The sequence below is a fragment of the Salmo salar genome, chromosome ssa13 (genome assembly GCF_905237065.1).
Source record: "Salmo salar chromosome ssa13, Ssal_v3.1, whole genome shotgun sequence".
Classification (NCBI taxonomy): Eukaryota; Metazoa; Chordata; class Actinopteri; order Salmoniformes; family Salmonidae; genus Salmo; species Salmo salar.
The window spans coordinates 29909545-29925095 of record NC_059454.1 but is presented as its reverse complement, the minus strand read 5'-3'; the positions used below and the strand labels follow the sequence as shown (position 1 = coordinate 29925095).

The window sequence follows — 15551 nt, the reverse complement described above, 5'->3', positions numbered from 1 at the left end:
TTCATAGGAGAATGTCAAATGAAAGCTAAGAGTATGTTTAAAATATATATATAATTTGTTATATAACAACCATTTTCCATCCTAATAATTAGGTATAAGCAACAGCTTTGATTTCTGGTCAAACAAGATGGAAAAGGGGTCTTAGACAACACCTACCAGAAAAAGTCTTAAGGTATTAGAAATATATCAAAACACAAATGTTGAAGACCCCTGAGAACTAATATCAACACTTCTATTTAGTTTTAGAAATGATTTGCCTTCTGTAAGTTTAAGAAACATCGCCTTGTGCACATATCTTTAAGATATTTTCTAATTTCTCTCCCTCATAAGGGAGGATAATGAAAGTTCATAGAAGCAACAAGTAAAGGTAGACCTGCCAATTAGTTACTGATTTTACTGATATCAAGTTTATGAATTATTAAGTGATTAAAACTCGGAATTGTTACCAAATCAGTAACGGGATTACTGCAATTGAATTGGCTACAATGGGAAATCATAGTAGAGACAAACCACAGTTGGGTGACCTGCTACTGTCCTCCCTTCCACTGACATACTGTTATGTTCAGCTCATAACTGTTTTGTTTCTCTTTCTGTCGTCTGGTGGTCAAAGCAAGACTGTGAAAACAGTCTGGACAACCTCTCCCTCTCTGCCACCCTCTCTCTTCTTTCTCTTTCAAGTTAAATGTTACCTCACCCAGCTCTTACTGGCACCTACCATGACACCTATCCTAGTTACATTTACTGTAACAAACATCCTCACATACTGAGCACCAACCGACACTGGATGTCAAAAAGTAGTTTGGGTCAGTCCACCCTGGCCGGACCAAATCTGAACCAATCATAGACATTTATGTTTCACAAGTTTGGACAGCACCGTAGAGAACAGTACAGTAGAGCAGAGTTCAGTACAGTATAATGTACTGTACATAGACTTTAAATGTACTCTACTGTGATGTCCAAACTTGAGAAACATAGATGTCTATGATTGTTCCTGACCAGACCAAATCTGAAACAAACAAATGTATTCTTGTTTCGGGGCGGAACTCATTACAATAATAGCCAGCGTGTTGAATAATACCCAGATATGCAAAAGAAGAGTATTGCATATTTCTACCTTTGTGTACCTATTCATGATACATTACCATGAAGTAAGAGAATGATATTCATATGCGTAATTAGGAATTTCTGTATAATACAGATCAGGGACCCATGATGTAATTCCATTACCGGATGTGAATCCACTTCACCTACCATAGTTCAATAGCCAAAAATAATAATAATGAAACCCAAGGTGTCACATCATAGCTGACACCCCATTCATTCTGCAGACATCTCTGAATATTAATTCGGAGCAGATACTTAAGAGTTTTTGGAAAACTTAGTCCCATAAACTGATGGAGATTTTACTTTAAACTTAGCATCTGCATAGTTCTTCCACTAAAAGTGTTTTTGTGAAATGTCCTGTTTAAATTGTTCAACGTAGTCCTTGTGCATCGAGTTGTATGGTTTATTAAACTTTGTTTGGCATAGATTTTAAAGTTGAAATGTTTGAATCAACTCAGGAACCACACCTGTGTGGAAGCACCTGCATTCAATATACTTTGTAGGCCTATCCCACATGTACTCAAGTGTTTCCTGTATTTTGGGAGTTACCTGTACACACATTCAATATATCATGTGTTCTAGTTATAAGAAAGGTCCCTTCTTTAAGTTATTAAAAGATGGAACTCTGATGAGGTCTGCACAACGCAGCATATATATATACACACGTGAAATTTCCTGGTTTGCTCTTCCGGGGCTCATTTATAAATGTTGGGTACGCACAAAATATGCCCCAAAATATGCGTGCGCCTGTTTTCACGCAAAAGTTGGCATTTACACGTTTCAAGTTAACGCTGAGGCGTATTTCTGTCTGTAATAAAGTCCTTTTGTGGTAGAAAAAAAAATCTGATTGGCTGGACCGGGCTCCCCAGTGGGTGGGCCTATGACCTCCCAGGCTCACCCATGGCTATGCCCCTGCCCAGTCATGTAAAATCCATAGAATAAGCCCCAATGAATTTATTTAAAATTGACTAATTTCCTTATATGAACTGTAACTCAGTAAAATCTTTGAAATTGTTGCATGTATATTCTTGTTCAGTATACAGTACCAGTAAAAAGTTTGGTCACCGACTCATTCCAGGGTTTTTCTTTATTTTTACTATTTTCTACATGGTAGAATAATAGTGAAGACATCAAAACTATGAAATAACACATGGAATCATGTTGTAACCAAAAAAAAGTGTTAAATCAAAATAAATGTCATATTTGAGATTCTTCAAAGTAGACACCCTTTGCCTTGATGACAGCTTTGCACACTCTTGGCAAGTCAAATCTCTCGAGTAGACAATATTTAATTTATAAACATATACATTTATCATAACCATTGCAGAATAAATTCCTCACCTTTTCTGGCCATGGTGAGACAGCAGAGTTCATATTCCCGAAGTAGCCATACAACAAATGACCATGTCCATCTCTCATTTATATTGGGCCTATTAGAAAGGATTTTATAATTTCAAGCTTTTGCTCTATGCATCGGTTTATAGTATACAGTAGAATGTAATAGGTGAACAGATAGTGGTAGCCTACACACTTCAATGCAAACTAACTAGGTCTACTGTAGTTTTCATTTTTTTCAAAGTGGACAATGTTTCAAAATTCTCAGACAGTGCAGCATATTTAGGTTAAGGAAAAAGTGAATGCAAACATTACTGCATTCAAACAATTTGTTTACAGGTCCACAACAATTTGCAATCAGTATTTATGCTGCAATAGTTTGTGTCAGGGGACTAGGGTCAGTCTGTTATATCTGGAGTATTTCTCCTTTCTTGTCCGGTGTGAATTTCTCCCCACTACCTGGCCTGATGACTCCTTGCTGTCCCCCAGTCCACCTGGTTGTGCTGCTGCTCGTTTCAACTGTTCTACCTGCGGCTATTGAACCATGACCTGTTCACCGAACATGCTACCTTGTCTCAGACCTGCTGTTTTCAACTCTCTAGAGTCAGCAGGTACGATAGAGATACTCTGAATGATCAGCTATGAAAAGCCAACTGACATTTACTTCTGAGGTGCTGACCTGTTGCACCCTCTACAACCACTGTGATGATGATGATTATTATTTGACCCTGCTGGTCATCTATGAACGTTTGAACATCTTGGCCATGTTCTGTTATAATCTCCACCCGGCACAGCCAGAAGAGGACTGGCCGCCCCTCATAGCCTGGTTCCTCTCTAGGTTTCTTCCTTGGTTCCGGCCTTTCTAGGGAGTTTTTCCTAGCCACCATGCTTCTACACCTGCATTGCTTGCAGTTTGGGGTTTCAGGCTGTATTTCGGAACAGTACTTTGTGACATCAGCTGATGTAAGGGCTTCATAAATACATTTGATTAATTAATTGATTGAATTGTTTTTGTCTTTCATATAAACGGTCAGATACAGCAAATGTCACTGGAAAACAAAACGTTCTGCCAACAGCTCCAAATAAATGTTAATCAAGTTCGCCATTGCCATTTCCTTTAGATACCGTCTTGGCCTAATTCCAATACTTCCAAAGTATACAGGCTGGTTTTGTCACCATAAAATATGAATTATGGGCGTGTTTAACGCGCGCACCATTTTACGACAGGTTTGATTTATAACGGGAAACATGGGGATGTATGGCGTGCGCCAAGTAAACAATTCTCATTATTTGTGTGCTCAGATATTTCGTGTTAATTTACGCAAAGATTATACATGAGGACCCAGGGCTCTACACTGAGTTGTTTTGTTGTTACAAGGAGCACGTGTGCGCGTAAGTTGAAAAACTTAGGCGCACACAAATAAATGTAGGAGCACAATGAAAAATGAATGCTTGAATCCTTAATTTGTCTAGGCGCACTGGTGCTCCTAAATTAAAATATCAGGTCTGAAAGATATATATATATATATTTTGGCGCATATAAGAGTAAAACGGTCGCACTGTGGAGCCCTCCTCTTGCTTGTGGGTGCAAACCCGATGCATTACGCAATATGGGATAATTTCACTTGTCCTTCCAATAAGGCTTGCTAAAGAGAAATATAGCTATATGGGCTCCTACATTTTCATACGGAAAGTGCAACTGTTTTATGCAAGGAAAATTAAAGTGTATTTCACAGAGGAAAAAGTGATTGCAATCGTTTCCCTGGATGTAGCCTATAATTAAAATGGGTTATTGCCTTAAAATGTATTTCATTGTAGCCTATGGCGTCTATAAAACAACTGGAGTAACAAAATGTTACAGTTACGATGTTATTTCTGATTCGAGTTATTTGCCAACGTCTTGGGGAGCTTAGGCTACTCCATACAACACTTTTTTATATTGAGGGAGAAAATGAAAACAGAACATACATCTATCTATTTCTGCTCATTGTCCGACAGACACCCAGAGAATGCCCATACGTGTAGACACTAAGGTATGCCAGTTCCCACATTGAATAGCCTCCGACGCCATTTTAGAAACCCGTTCACACTGCTTACTCATTCTGCCGTCCCCCATCTTCAATGACTCCTATCACACATTCAGCTGTCATGCACCTGCATACGCTGTCTGCTTCTTTGTTTGTTACAATATAACCAGAAGCTGCATGACGAGCAGTGAGCACCCGAAATGTTTTTCCATGCGCACTCATTACCTCGATGAATGCCTCATCTTCAAAACAAAATCAAAATGTCTGTGATCAATTGTCAAACGTTTTTAATAGTCTATGCATATTACGTTCCTATGATATAATGCATGAAAATCATAAGGATGACATAAATGCACCGCAAGATTTGAAAAGTAGATAGGTTACCAGAATTCATGCATGTATCTGAACATAACATCAAAGATTAAATGCAATGAAACTAGGCCTAAATGAGCATCCGTTTGAGATTAACCTACAAAATAAATACAGTCAAATTGCCAGTCATAATGGTCTGATGAGAATACACTGTCTCTATAGGCTCGATAGCAAAACCTGCGCTGGAAACCGTGGCAGAAATACGCCACTTAGGACATACAGCCATAATGTTGTAACTTAAAAATGCAGCACTTCAGCTAACGGAAAGAAATAATACTGATATCGCGTATTTTAATTAGGCTACTCCTCCTGCCTAGCTCGACAGATAGGCGGCCTGTTTTTTCTTTGACAGAGAGTAGGAACTAGAGAGCGCACAGTGTCAAGACAATAACCAAATTTAGCCCAATTCAGATGTTGGGAAATGTTTGTGTTAAATGCACAAAAGCTATATAGTTTACCATCAGACAATCTGATTTGACATAATGATAAAAATGTGAAGTAATAACAATGGAACAACGGCAATAAAATCGCTTTACATTTCAGAAGTGAAAAAGAATGTTCCAATAGCCTATAGTTTATATAGGGTTAGCTATATCGACAATCATGTAGGCTACCAATAGGGAATATGATCAGCGCCATATAATCACCGTGCTTCTTATTCCTGTTCCTACGTTGACAGTTTAATTAGGGCTTATGGTCATCATTATTGTCGTTTGTTTACACAATTTATGAACGCAACCAATGTAAAGAAGGGGACAATCTTGAAATTGTAGGCTGTTACCTATAGGCCTACGAAATGTTAGGCTATATTACTCATTTGAATAACAATTCATAGCAACCATACATGTATTCTATTAAAATGTCAGTTTCTTTTGGAAAAACATGTTGATTGTCAATTGCTAAACACTGACATTTAATTACATTATTTGGCTAATTGACGCCAGTAGTCACACACAGTATGATGCTGCTGGCAAGTCAGCTCTGCATCACCTCGCACAAGCCACCTCAATATTTTTTACGTTGCAGAGTCTCAGCGGAACTTCACACTTTGAAACTACTTGAAATTTGCAACAAATGTTGCGGTGGGGCCCAGCAATGGCAGTTGATCTCACAATGGACCATCACTTGGCTGAACAGCGAGCAGTTGCAACAAGGAAAAACATTGATGCGAAGTAGTGATTAACATGCTTCGAAGGTGTGAGTACATTGCACGTGGGCAGTATGTTTTGATTTTAGAACTATGATTGATTGCTGACAGACTTCTAACCACTGCATGGTTCGTTATAATTCCATTGCTGGAGACACTCCACAACTGGCAAGTTTTAATTAGGCTATACCATGGCATAACTTTGAAACACAAGCCAAGTCGCTCGGTCTTAACACACCACAACCAGCAGGCTGCTACAGTGGCACGATTGTTCAGTGGCGCTAGCTAGCTGTTTTCTAAAGTAATTAGCTAGCTACCTAAGCTATTTCTAAGTCCACCGCGTGGGAGAAGTGGCTTGCAAGACCTCGAAATCCAGGTAAATGGGCCATAAGATAGCAATTGGTAAGCTCATGTTGTTTAGTTAGTTATATCTATCTTCCTCTTCACCCGAGTTGTTTGCATTGGATTTCTGGTTTGTTGGCAGTGGGTTAGCCAGGCTGTCACTTGCCTGGGCAATTCGATCCAGAATTGATCTCCCTCTGATTTAAGGGGAATCAGGCAGACAGATGCTGACAGTTGTGGGATAACGTTACTCAGTGAAATATTTGGCATAACTGTTTAGCGTTACTCACCGTTTGAAATGCTCAATGATTTTCTCCTCTCGTACATTTTCGGGTAAATTTCCCACCCATAAATGTCTGGTTTCCCGGACCATACTGTGCGCTCCTGTCCCCAGATCATACAGATGAGTTTGATGTCCTTATCTTCTCCGATACAAAGTAAAATACGTTGCGAAATTGAGCGCAGCGAAGTATTGTGCGTAGATCATCGACTGCATGTTCTGGCCCAATGTAACCATTGGGGTTCAATTCTTGCACGCTGTTTGATTCCCTTTGCTGTCTAAGCGCGATCTGGGCTTACGAGCACGCGCTGTATTACTGTTCCCGTGACTAGGCGCGTCCCTGACACCATGCGACCCTTTGGCTGTCGAAAGAACGCTTGTAGCTACCTAAAAAGATGCAGCAACCTTGCTCGTAATGAGGTGCACACAGCGCACGCGTGGCACTGTGTGAGAACTATTTTTTTTCGCTTTCAGACGAGATCGCCTTTCGTCTTGCGTCTTGCGCATGCGTGGGTATCGATGTGTGAGTTTGGGGTTTGGGTAGAAGGAGGGTGTGAATAGAATATTTCACAGAGACAGATAGCACCTGGCAAGCAGTCCTACAACAGGCCACTGAAGAATGTTTTCCTTTGTGACATTGAATAGTGTCACAAAGTATACATAAGAAGTGGTATAAGAAAAAAAAAGAACTGTAGGCTTCAGTTGCTATTCAAAGACCCAAATGACAAAAACAAACAATGGAGAATAAAACATTTATTAGACATTTCTACTAAGCTCATACGGTATTTATAAGCTTATAGAAATGTATTATTTTCAAGAATTAGAAATTCTTTAATTCTTGAAAATAATAAATAAATGACCAGCCTAGAGCTGGTCTTTCGACCAAACTGAGCAACCGGGCAAGAAGGACCTTGGTCAGGGAGGTGACCAAGAACCAAATGACCACTCTGACAGAACTACAGAGTTCCTTAACAGTCTCTACAGCATTTCACCAATCTGGACTTTATGGGAGAGTGGCCAGACGGAAGCCACTCCTGAGAAAAGGGCACATGACAGCATGCCTGGAGTTTGCAAAAAGGCATGTGAAAGACTCAGAGCATAAGGCAAAAGATGATGTGTTCTGATGAGACAAAAATTGAACTCTGGCCTGAATGCAAAGCGCTGTGTCTGGAGAAAACCAGGCACAGCTCATCACCCATCTAATACCATCCCTACTGTGAAGCATGGTAGTGGCATGCTATGGGGATGCTTTTCAGCGGCAGGGACTGAGAGACTGGTAATAATAGAGGGAATAATGAATGGAGCCAAATACAGGCAAATCCTTAATGAGAACCTACTTCAGAGTGCAAATGACCTTAGACTGGGGTGAAGCTGGAATGGCTTCAGAACAAGAATGTGAAAGTAAAAGACCTTGAGTGCCCAAAGTCCAGACTTGAATCCCATTGAAAATCTGTGGAAAAACTTGAAGATTGCTGTTCACTGCTGCTTACCTTCTAATTTTACAGAACTTGAGAAAATCTGCAAGGAAGAATGCAAGAAAATCTATTTTGAAAATTTGGCTGTAACACAACAACATTTGGAATAAGTCAAGGGGTATGAATACTTTCTGAAGGCACTGTACCTTCGCTGTGAGACAGGATGAGACAGGATGTCGAATGGTGCCAGAGAGGATGGTGCATTACCACCAACAGCATCGGTGTGCAATTACATTTAAAATTAAAAGTAGCGCAGACAAGAGGTTAGTTGTCTAACTTTGCTAATAGTACTAGCTAGCCAGTGTAGCCAATGTATCAAGGTGACAGCTAAAGCACAAGCAATAGTGGTTGCATGTGTGTAGTGATTTCTTTGCATTAATAATAACATTGTATCCAAAAATTATAAAAACAATATATTCATCCTGAAAAAAGCTAGCTAGCTAACTCTCCCAACTTCAACCACTATGCTAGTAAACACACTAACATAATGCCCTGGATCAGAGCTAGTGTGCCGACTGGTACAGTTGAAGTCGGAAGTTTACATACACTTAGGTTGGAGTCATTAAAACTTGTTTTTCAACCACTCCACAAATGTCTTGTTAACAAACTATAGTTTTGGCAAGTCGGTTAGGACATCTACTTCGTGCACGATACAAGTAATTTTTCCAACAATGGTTTACAGACAGATTATTTCACTTATAATTCACTGTATCACAATTCCAGTGGGTCAGATGTTTACGTACACTAAGTTGACTGTGACTTTAAACAGCTTGGAAAATTCCAGAAAATGAGCTGTCATACCGCTCAGGAAGGAGACACGTTCTGTCTCCTAGAGATGAACGTACTTTGGTGCGAATCAATCCCAGAACAACAGTAACGGACCTTGTGAAGATGCTGGAGGAAACAGGTACAAAAGTATCTATATCCACAGTAAATCGAGTCATAAGAAGCCACTGCTCCAAAACTGAAGATCTTACTTTTTGGAGAAATGTCTTCTGGTCTGATGAAACAAAAATAGAACTGTTTGGCCATAATGGCCATTGTTATGTGTGGAGGAAAAAGGGGGATGCTTGCAAGCTGAAGAACACCATCCCAACCGTGAAGCACGGGGGTGGCAGCATCATGTTCTGAGGGTGCTTTGCTGCAGGAGGGACTGGTTTACTTCACAAAATAGATGGCATCATGAGGAGGGAACATTTTGTGGATATATTGAAGCAACATCTCAAGACATCAGTCAGGAAGTTAAAGCTGGGTCGCAAATGGGTCTTCCAAATGGACAATGACCCCAAGCATACTTCCAAAGTTGTGGCAAAATGGCTTAAGTACAACAAAGTCAAGGTATTGGAGTGGCCAGCACAAAGCTCTGACCTCAATCCTATAGAAAATGTGTGGCCAGAACTGAAAAGGTGTGTGCAAGCAAGGAGGCCTACAAACCTGATTCAGTTTCACCAGCTCTGTCAGGAGGAATGGGCCAAAATTCACCCAACCTATTGTGGGAAGCTTGTGGGAGGCTACCCAAAACGTTTGACCAAAGTTAAACAATTTAATGGCAATGCTACCAAATACTAATTGAGTGTATGTAAACTTCTGACCCACTGGGAATGTGATGAAAGAAATAAAAGCTGAAATAAATCATTCTCTCTACTGTTATTCTGACATTTCACATTCTTAAAATAAAGTGGTGATCCTAAATCACCTAAAACAGGGAATTCTTACTCGGATTAAATGTCAGGAATTGTGAAAAACTGAGTTTAAATGTATTTGGCTAAGGTGTATGTAAACTTCAGACTTCAACTTTATGTGCTTAACACTGATGCCCTGGAACACGTCACAAGTTCAGGTTGCACACATAGCAACTGAGACACAAAAATACCCTCTGAGACACACGTGCATGCGCATGGCGGTAAATTTGTTAAAAATCCACAAAGAGAGTTAAACCTTTCTACCAATAACAGCTAGTTTTCAGTTGTCCCCTTCCCATTCAGACCATTCCCAGACAATCCTAGCAAAATTCTTGCTTGAGAAATTGCTCTTTGCTAAGAAACTTTATTTTTTGAAACAATTTTAACTGAAAACAATCACATTTAAATGCTTAATTGTTACAAATAAATTATTTGATATTGAGATAAAAACAGCTGAATTGGACCTTTTAACATTAGGAATTTAACAGATTTCTAGTCAAAACCATAATGGAAGGGCCACCAATTTGGGGGACAGTACCATCACCTACAAACCCCGATTTGAACCGTGAATAAGACAGGTTATACCTGAAAAAATGCAGTATTGGAGCAAGCACAAACAGACTATGCTTTTTTCATATCTGCAAGAACTAAACATATAACTAACTTCTGTTCTTCTGAATGAGCAGAACATAGTTTGAAATCCACTTGAGGAAACCCCCGAGTGAAAACAAGAGAATAATATCACACAATTGTCACGAGAGAGAATGGTTAACCGATACCTCTATAACAGTGATCATTGTACTGCTCAACTGCCCCTCAAAGATCATAACTTATGACAGCCAATTATATAGTGGAGGGTGAACTTCATCCAGCACCTTTGTATTTAGTGAATAGGGTGTCCCCACCTATTTTTAAGTTGTTGTTTCCCCGTTTTTTACCATTACATCCTTGAATCTATAACATACCTAGCAGAATATATCCTTTTGAATAAGTAAATGAGTTGCAATGCCATTTCAATTTAGTGGCTATACCACAATGTCAGTAATTCAACACTTTTGCTCTTTTCTGAGCTGTTTAATAATTGCCAGCAGAAATCAGGCACAAGTCCCAAAGTCCCAAAGTCCAAAAACCAAGTATACAATGTGATAAGACATGATAGCCTATTGGTCAACGTCCATGGTATTGCAAGTGCAGTAGGCTAGTTAAATATAAAATTACTTGAAGGAATGATACAGTTTATAGTGAAGGTTTCATGAAATCTAATGGACAGTTTGAATAAAGATTGATAACGAATTTTGAAAACGAATTTGCCTTCTATTAGTAGGCATGCGCTGCAATGCGGTAAAAAAAGGGATCTGCATTTTGGAACAAGGACGCATGCGTATGGCATGCTACCAAGGGGTCAAGAGAGACATTTCTAGAAATAGGCTACAGTAGAGTCCAGCCGTCAGAGGAGGTACAGGAAAATTATAATTCCCACTGTTTTTTTGTTGTTTAAAAAAAAAAGAAATCCATACTTGAGCCCTGTTGGAAATAATCGTGTCCTTCCAGTAAACTCAACGAATTCATCGTTCTGATGTAAAAAGGAACAGCTTAATAAAGTCTACCAATAACATCGTGGATTGTAAAATGTTCGTATTGCCTAAAAACATTGTGGTGGAACTACCGAACCTATACCATGCCAATGTCCTTTACATCTTCGGTCTTGGTCGACCCTGGATTATTTTGAAAATGCGGCACCGTTTTATTATCCACATTTCTTCAACAGATCATGGAATAAATTAACGGAATTTTCAAAGCCCCATGTTGGATGCAGGCAAATAAGTCACCAACTGTCAAATAAAATCGGCTCATATAAACAGTGTCTCAAAACTGCTATCAAAAGATAAAGGACTGATAAAAAATCGGGTTTGTGGGTGCCATAAATTTCGGATTTAAACGAGAACTGCATACAGCAAGGAAAACAGCGCCGAATAGGCTTTTCGTGGGAGGCATCATTTACATTTTAGTGTTTAGGTATATTCGATGTAATTATTGTCAATTTATTCATACACATAATATACTTGAGTGTCTGAAGACACTCAAAACAATCAGAAATCAAACTATTAGATTTGACACTTTCTATGCAGTGAGTTATGGGATTGGTTTGTTCCTCTTTTCTGAAAATAGCCTGTATAGTCACTTTGTATAACGCCATTTTGTGTGACTTACAAGTGCCAACATTATGCTTCAGCCATTTTGTACAAGTTTATTTTTAAGATGAGTTGGCATGGTTCACATTAATATACAGTGGCAAGAAAAAGTATGTGAACCCTTTGGAATTACTTGGATTTCTGAATAAATGTGTCATCAAATTTGATATGATTTTCATCAAAGTCACAACAATAGACAGTGTGCTTAAACTAATAAACACACAATGTATTGTATTTTTGTATATGTTGAATACATCATTTAAACATTCACAGTGTACAGTCATGGCAAAAAGTTTTGAGAATGACACAAATATTCATTTTCACAAAGTCTGCTGCCTCAGTTTTTATTGGAAAGTCCCTCTTTGCCATGCAAATGAACTGAATCCCCCCGAAACATTTCCACTGCATTTCAGCCTTGGCACAAAAGGACCAGCTGACATCATGTCAGTGATTCTCTCGGTGTGAGTGTTGATGAGGACAAGGCTAGAGATCACTCTGTCATGCTGATTGAGTTCGAATAACAGACTGGAAGCTTCAAAAGGAGGGTGGTGCTTGGAATCATTGTTCTTCCTCTGTCAACCATGGTTACCTGCAAGGAAACACGTGCCGTCATCATTGCTTTGCACAAAAAGGGCTTCACGGGCAAGGATATTGCTGCTAGTAAGATTGCACCTGAATCAACCATTTATCGGATCATCAAGAACTTCAAGGAGAGCGGTTCAATTGTTGTGAAGAAGGCTTCAGGGTGCCCAAGAAAGTCCAGCAAGCGCCAGGATCATCTCCTAAAGTTGATTTAGCTGCGGGATCGGGGCACCACCAGTACAGAGCTTGCTCAGGAATGGCAGCAGGCAGGTGTGAGTGCATCTGCACGCACAGTGAGGCGAAGACTTTTGGAGGATGGCCTGGTGTCAAGAAGGGCAGCAAAGAAGCCACTTCTCTCCAGGAAAAACATCAGGGACAGACTGATATTCTGCAAAAGGTACAGGGATTGGACTGCTGAGGACTGGGGTAAAGTCATTTTCTATGATGAATCCCCTTTCCTATTGTTTGGTGCATCTGGAAAAAAGCTTGTCCGGAGAAGACAAGGTGAGCGCTACCATCAGTCCTGTGTCATGCCAACAGTAAAGCATCCTGAGACCATTCATGTGTGGGGTTGCTTCTCAGCCAAGGGAGTGGGCTCACTCACAATTTTGCTTAAGAACACAGCCATGAATAAAGAATGGTACCAACACATCCTCCGAGAGCAACTTCTCCCAACCATCCAGGAACAGTTTGGTGACGGAGAATGCCTTTTCCAGCATGATGGAGCACCTTGCCATAAGGCAAAAGTGATAACTAAGTGGCTCGGGGAACAAAACATCGATATTTTGGGTCCATGGCCAGGAAACTCCCCAGACCTTAATCCCATTAAGAACTTGTGGTCAATCCTCAAGATGCGGGTGGACAAACAAAAACCCACAAATTCTGACTAACTCCAAGCATTGATTATGCAAGAATGGGCTGCCATCAGTCAGGATGTGGCACAGAAGTTAATTGACAGCATGCCAGGGCGGATTGAAGAGGTCTTGAAAAAGAAGGGTCAACACTGCAAATATTGACTCTTTGCATCAACTTCATGTAATTGTAAAAAAAAAAGCCTTTGACACTTACGAAATGCTTGTAATTATATTTCAGTATTAAATAGTAACATCTGACAAATATATCTAAAGACACTGAGGCAGCAGACTTTGTGAAAATTTATATTTGTGTCATTCTCAAAACTTTTGGCAACGACTGTAGGTTGAAAAGAAGTACAGTGCCTTGCGAAAGTATTCGGCCCCCTTGAACTTTTCGACCTTTTGCCACATTTCAGGCTTCAAACATAAAGATATAAAACTGTAATTTTTTGTGAAGAATCAACAACAAGTGGGACACAATCATGAAGTGGAACGAAATTTATTGGATATTTCAAACTTTTTTAACAAATAAAAAACAGAAAAATTGGGCGTGCAAAATTATTCAGCCCCCTTAAGTTAATACTTTGTAGCGCCACCTTTTGCTGCGATTACAGCTGTAAGTCACTTGGGGTATGTCTCTATCAGTTTTGCACATCGAGAGACTGACATTTTTGCCCATTCCTCCTTGCAAAACAGCTCGAGCTCAGTGAGGTTGGATGGAGAGCGTTTGTGAACAGCAGTTTTCAGTTCTTTCCACAGATTCTCGATTGGATTCAGGTCTGGACTTTGACTTGGCCATTCTAACACCTGGATATGTTTATTTGTGAACCATTCCATTGTAGATTTTGCTTTATGTTTTGGATCATTGTCTTGTTGGAAGACAAATCTCCGTCATAGTCTCAGGTCTTTTGCAGACTCCATCAGGTTTTCTTCCAGAATGGTCCTGTATTTGGCTCCATCCATCTTCCCATCAATTTTAACCATCTTCCCTGCCCCTGCTGAAGAAAAGCAGGCCCAAACCATGATGCTGCCACCACCATGTTTGACAGTGGGGATGGTGTGTTCAGGGTGATGAGCTGTGTTGCTTTTACGCCAAACATAACGTTTTGCATTGTTGCCAAAAAGTTCGATTTTGGTTTCATCTGACCAGAGCACCTTCTTCCACATGTTTGGTGTGTCTCCCAGGTGGCTAGTGGCAAACTTTAAACGACACTTTTTATGGATATATTTAAGAAATGGCATTCTTCTTGCCACTCTTCCATAAAGGCCAGATTTGTGCAGTATACGACTGATTGTTGTCCTATGGACAGAGTCTCCCACCTCAGCTGTAGATCTCTGCAGTTCATCCAGAGTGATCATGGGCCTCTTGGCTGCATCTCTGATCAGTCTTCTCCTTGTATGAGCCGAAAGTTTAGAGGGACGGCCGGGTCTTCGTAGATTTGCAGTGGTCTGATACTCCTTCCATTTCAATATTATCGCTTGCACAGTGCTCCTTGGGATGTTTAAAGCTTGGGAAATCTTTTTGTATCCAAATCTGGCTTTAAACTTCTCCACAACAGTATCTCGGACCTGTCTGGTGTGTTCCTTGTTCTTCATGATGCTCTCTGCGCTTTAAACGGACCTCTGAGACTATCACAGAGCAGGTGCATTTATACGGAGACTTGATTACACACAGGTGGATTCTATTTATCATCATTAGTCATTTAGGTCAACATTGGATCATTCAGAGATCCTCACTGAACTTCTGGAGAGAGTTTGCTGCACTGAAAGTAAAGGGGCTGAATAATTTTGCACGGCCAATTTTTCTGTTTTTTATTTGTTAAAAAAGTTTGAAATATCCAATAAATTTCGTTACACTTCATAATTGTGTCCCACTTGTTGTTGATTCTTCACAAAAAATTACAGTTTTATATCTTTATGTTTGAAGCCTGAAATATGGCAAAAGGTCGAAAAGTTCAAGGGGGCCGAATACTTTCGCAAGGCACTATGTGAACCCCTAGGCTAATGACTTCTCCAAAAGTTAATTGGAGTCAGCTAACGTGGTCCAATCAATGAGACAAGATTGGAGATGTTGGTTAGAGCTGCCTTGCCCTATAAAAACACTCACAAAATTTGAGTTTGCTATTCACAAGAAGCATTGCCTGATATGAAGCATGCCT

General features: G+C 39.9%; 1 protein-coding gene across 3 annotated transcripts in view; it reads right to left on the bottom strand.

The window, feature by feature from the left end:
• spen (spen family transcriptional repressor) overlaps window positions 1-7062 on the bottom strand; it is a 51128-nt gene extending 44066 nt beyond the window's left edge. For 2 of the 3 annotated variants that reach the window (XM_014135352.2, XM_014135353.2), the window contains exon 1: window positions 6618-7062. In XM_014135352.2, the coding sequence (XP_013990827.2) occupies window positions 6618-6700 (83 nt within the window). In that variant the 5' untranslated portion in view covers window positions 6701-7062. The remainder of the gene's footprint in view (window positions 1-6617) is intronic. The other variant, XM_014135354.2, reaches the window with a different exon arrangement.
• Window positions 7063-15551: the final 8489 nt, after the last annotated feature.